We start from the raw sequence: 3,617 nt of genomic DNA, 5'->3' as shown, positions 1-3,617 counted from the left end.
GCGCCGACGGCCCACGCAGTGGCTGCGGCGCCCGCGGCGCCCGCCGCGCCGCCGGGCACGTGCAGCGCGAGCGACGTGCCTACGGAACCGGCCAGCACGAGCACGACCCCGCACGACGCCGCGAGGCGGCGGCGCCGCAGGCGCCAGTCCGGCTCCTCGGACGCCGGCCCCGCCCACACATTACAATCGCCCGCGAGCTTCCCCCAGCAAGATATGGCGCAGGTGGCGCCGCCACCACCTGCAGCCTTTTCTGCGGGATTCTGGGGATGGACCACCACCAAAACAGCCGCGTCCTCTTCCTGGCTCTGCAGCTGCTGCCACGCCGCCCCTGACGCCGCAACCTGCCCAAGCCCGGGCTGCTCCTGCTCCTGCTCCTGCTGCTGCTGCCGCTGCTGCCGCTGTTCCGCCGGGCGCGGCGACGCGACCGCGTCAGCCACGACGGGGCACCCCGCTGGTGACACCGCCCTCGCGTGTGACGTCAGCGCAGCGGGGTTCGCGTCGGTGCGGCCGGCGCCAGCGCCGAAGCAGCGGTGCCATATGAGAGCGGTGCAGACTGCGACGATGGCCATCAGCGTTCCCGCGTTGGTGGCCTGGACGAGTCCCTCCAGGTCACATGCAAAGGCAATCGCCACTGGGCGGGTGGAGAGGGGGGGGGTCGACATGTATGTGGGGCGGCGAAAGAGTTGTACGAGGCAGGGATGATGCTCGACGCATGTTCCGTGGTGTGTGCACGGCCCGGCTGATTGCCCGTTGACGGTGCAAGAGGGAAATGATTGTGCGTAACAGGGGACATTGGTGCTGGGTTCACCCAGCAGGCGGGGATGCAGAGCCCCGCTGCATGAGGACGCATGTAAGGGGACTGCACCAGCCCAGCAACCAAACAGCAGCTAGGTGGCGGTTCCCGGAAGCAGCGCGCGTAGGCAGTGGGATTCGGCGCAAACACAGCGGCCGGAATGCAGCGCCCACGCGAGCCTCACCCGTCGGCGCGCCCGTCACCAGCGCCGCCGCCCACGGCGCCCCGGCGCGCCCCGACACCCGCGCCAGCGGCGCCGGCAGCAGCCCCGCGCGCGCGAGACCGAGCGCCTGCCTCGCCACGCCCTGCGCCCCGACCAGGACCGAGGCGCCCACTGACAGCACGACGCCCGCGCCGACGAGCTGGCGGGCGTGGCGGAAGCCGGCCGCGGCGAGGGCCGCGCTGAAGGGGGCGGCGGCGCTGATCTGGGCGGCGGGCTGCAGTCCCACGAGGGAGAGCGCCATGAGGGCGAAGATGAGGACGACGGCCCCCTGGGTGCCCACGATTGCGACCGGCAGGGAGCGCCGCGGGTCTCGCATCTGCACGCAAGCGCAGTAAGAGTGTGTGTGTGTGTGTGTGTTTGTGAAGGGGGGAGGGGGTGCCAGTCGCGGGGCGGACGCGCAGACGGTGGTGGGCCGTCGTGCCCGGGCCGGCGGCGCCCGCGGCTCGGCCCCGCTGGGGGCCCAGAGGCCTGACGGCCGCTCCCCACAGCCACCAACTCAATACAATTGTGGTACGCTGATCGCTGCCACTGCTGCCCAGAACAGTCTCGAAAGGGCCCCGAGCGCCGCCCCCGCAGCCCTGGGCTCGTCGCAAGCTCGGCTCGCCGGTCCAGACCCACTCCCCGCGCGACGCCCCCGCACCTCCTCCGCCATGTTGGCCACAACGTCAAAACCGGAGACGCTGACAAAGACGAACGACGCCGCCTCCAGCACCCCCGCGGCGCCGCGCGGCGCAAAGGGCGCCAGGTTTGCGGGGTCGGCGCGGCCCAGGCCGGCGGCGATGACGGCGGCAATGACGAGGAGCTTGCAGGCATTTAGGGCTGGGGTAGGGGTTTGGGGGTTTGCCGTACAAGTTGGGGTCATCGTCTGAGGCTCAACTGGGAGGGAGCCACCATTGTCATGAGGGGGTGGCCCGTGGAATGTCGGTGCGAGAGTCGGGCAGTCGTGGGTGCAAGTAGGGCAGACCTGAAGCAGGCATCGGGCGGCCAGCTGGGCGCAGGCCCATCGGGCGAGTTTGTTTTCGGGGGAGAGGGGGCGGCAAAGGACCGCTCACCGTTGTTGAGCGCCGCGCCGCGCTTGGCGCCCGCGAGCTGCACCAGGCAGCATGCCGCCGCCAGCGCCGCGGCCACGGGGTCGAGCGTCCACCCGCCGCGGCGCGCCACGAGCGCGGCCGCGTCGACGCCGAGGAGCTGGGCGGCGTTGGGGCCGAGCGCGCGCGCGACGGCGGCGTTGGCGAGCAGGTGGGCGGTCATCAGGGTGGACGCGACCGCCCAGGCGGCGGGCTCGCCAAGGGTGGCGCGGACAAAGTCGAAGACGCCGGCGGCGGTGGGCATCGCCACCGCAAACTCTGCGGAGGTGGCGGCGTTCCAGGACCGCGGCGGCCGATATGATCGATGAGACGGGTGCATGCATGTATGCATGCCGCCGGCCTGTTAGCGTACATGCGGCCTTATCATGTACATGCAGCGTCCAGATATTGTGATAGCAAAGAAAAACCGACAGCAAGTTATGCAAGAGCTGGCATCTAAAGCCGGCGCGGTGCGGGATCGATGGGGGGCCCCGCGCACAAACCCACCTGCGTAGCACAGCGCCGCCAGCAGCGCCGCCGCCCCGGCGATCAGGAAAGCCAGCACGACAGCGGGGCCGGCCATGTCGCGCGCGGCTACGCCGGCCGTGACCCACGCGCCCGCCCCCAGCGAGAGCGAAAGTGCGACCGCCACCGAATCCAGCGTAGTCAAGCGGGGCTTGAGCGCGGCGCCGGCGGGGGCGCACGCCAGCAGCGGCTCACGCAAAGCTGATGGATCCTGCATGGCTTGTGCACCTCTGTGGAGTGCTAACGCAGCCGACGTACCACCAACGCAGGCAGTTCACACCTAACTCGGCGGCCTAGCCACAGCACGCAAAACCCGCTGTGGAAAACTTATCATCTTGATTGCTGCAGCAGATCAATGAGGCCTTCCGGGTCGATTTGATCTGATACGGTACTTTGCCGCGCAACGGGCGGCTGGCGTCACAGCGAGCCAGGGTCGTCTAGAGGTGGTGCTTCACGGCGCGAAAAGATGTGATGTTCCCCTTCATTCTGCAAGCAGAGCTGCCCCCCCAAGCCATGCAGCCCCCTTGCCTCGCCCCGCGTGCACGCCCCGTGGTCAAACATGCCATCAGCGCTGAGGTGGCGCCCAGACGAACATGCGGCCTCGCATCTACTTGTGAGCGACCGGTCTCACCAGAATGATACCGGTTTCAAGCTGGATGTCACAACGCTGGAGGTCCGACGACAGCTGTACATGAGGCAGACGTCAATGGCGGCATGTGGGGCATCCGGCGCCCGGCCCCGCCCAGGGACCACGACTCGCATCGGATGCTCCGCAGTGGTGGAGGTTTATCTCTTTCTGCGTCGTGTAGGAGCTGAAGATCCTAGTGCTTTGCGACATGACAATACTCAAGCTGGCGTGCCTTGAGTCCAAACACAAAACTCAACGCCAACTGGCCCTAAAGCAAAAGCGTGCTTCCATCGATCCGCCCATTGGCATCCGGTCAAAGCGAACAAATGGTTACGGTGGTGTCGATGCCGCCGCCGCCGCCGCCACCGCTAGCCCTCCCGC

General features: G+C 68.7%; 1 protein-coding gene across 1 annotated transcript in view; it reads right to left on the bottom strand.

The window, feature by feature from the left end:
- MNEG_12676 (hypothetical protein) overlaps positions 1-2,825 on the bottom strand; it is a gene marked incomplete at both ends in the record, with an annotated part of 3,224 nt that extends 399 nt beyond the window's left edge. Inside the window, 4 exons of the mRNA XM_014038851.1 lie at positions 978-1,332; positions 1,657-1,835; positions 2,069-2,362; positions 2,591-2,825. Of these exons, the coding sequence (XP_013894305.1) occupies positions 978-1,332; positions 1,657-1,835; positions 2,069-2,362; positions 2,591-2,825 (1,063 nt within the window). The remainder of the gene's footprint in view (positions 1-977; positions 1,333-1,656; positions 1,836-2,068; positions 2,363-2,590) is intronic.
- Positions 2,826-3,617: the final 792 nt, after the last annotated feature.

This window comes from Monoraphidium neglectum (assembly GCF_000611645.1).
Source record: "Monoraphidium neglectum strain SAG 48.87 unplaced genomic scaffold scaffold03371, whole genome shotgun sequence".
Taxonomy (NCBI): domain Eukaryota; kingdom Viridiplantae; phylum Chlorophyta; class Chlorophyceae; order Sphaeropleales; family Selenastraceae; genus Monoraphidium; species Monoraphidium neglectum.
This window is presented reverse-complemented; position numbering and strand designations above follow the sequence as displayed.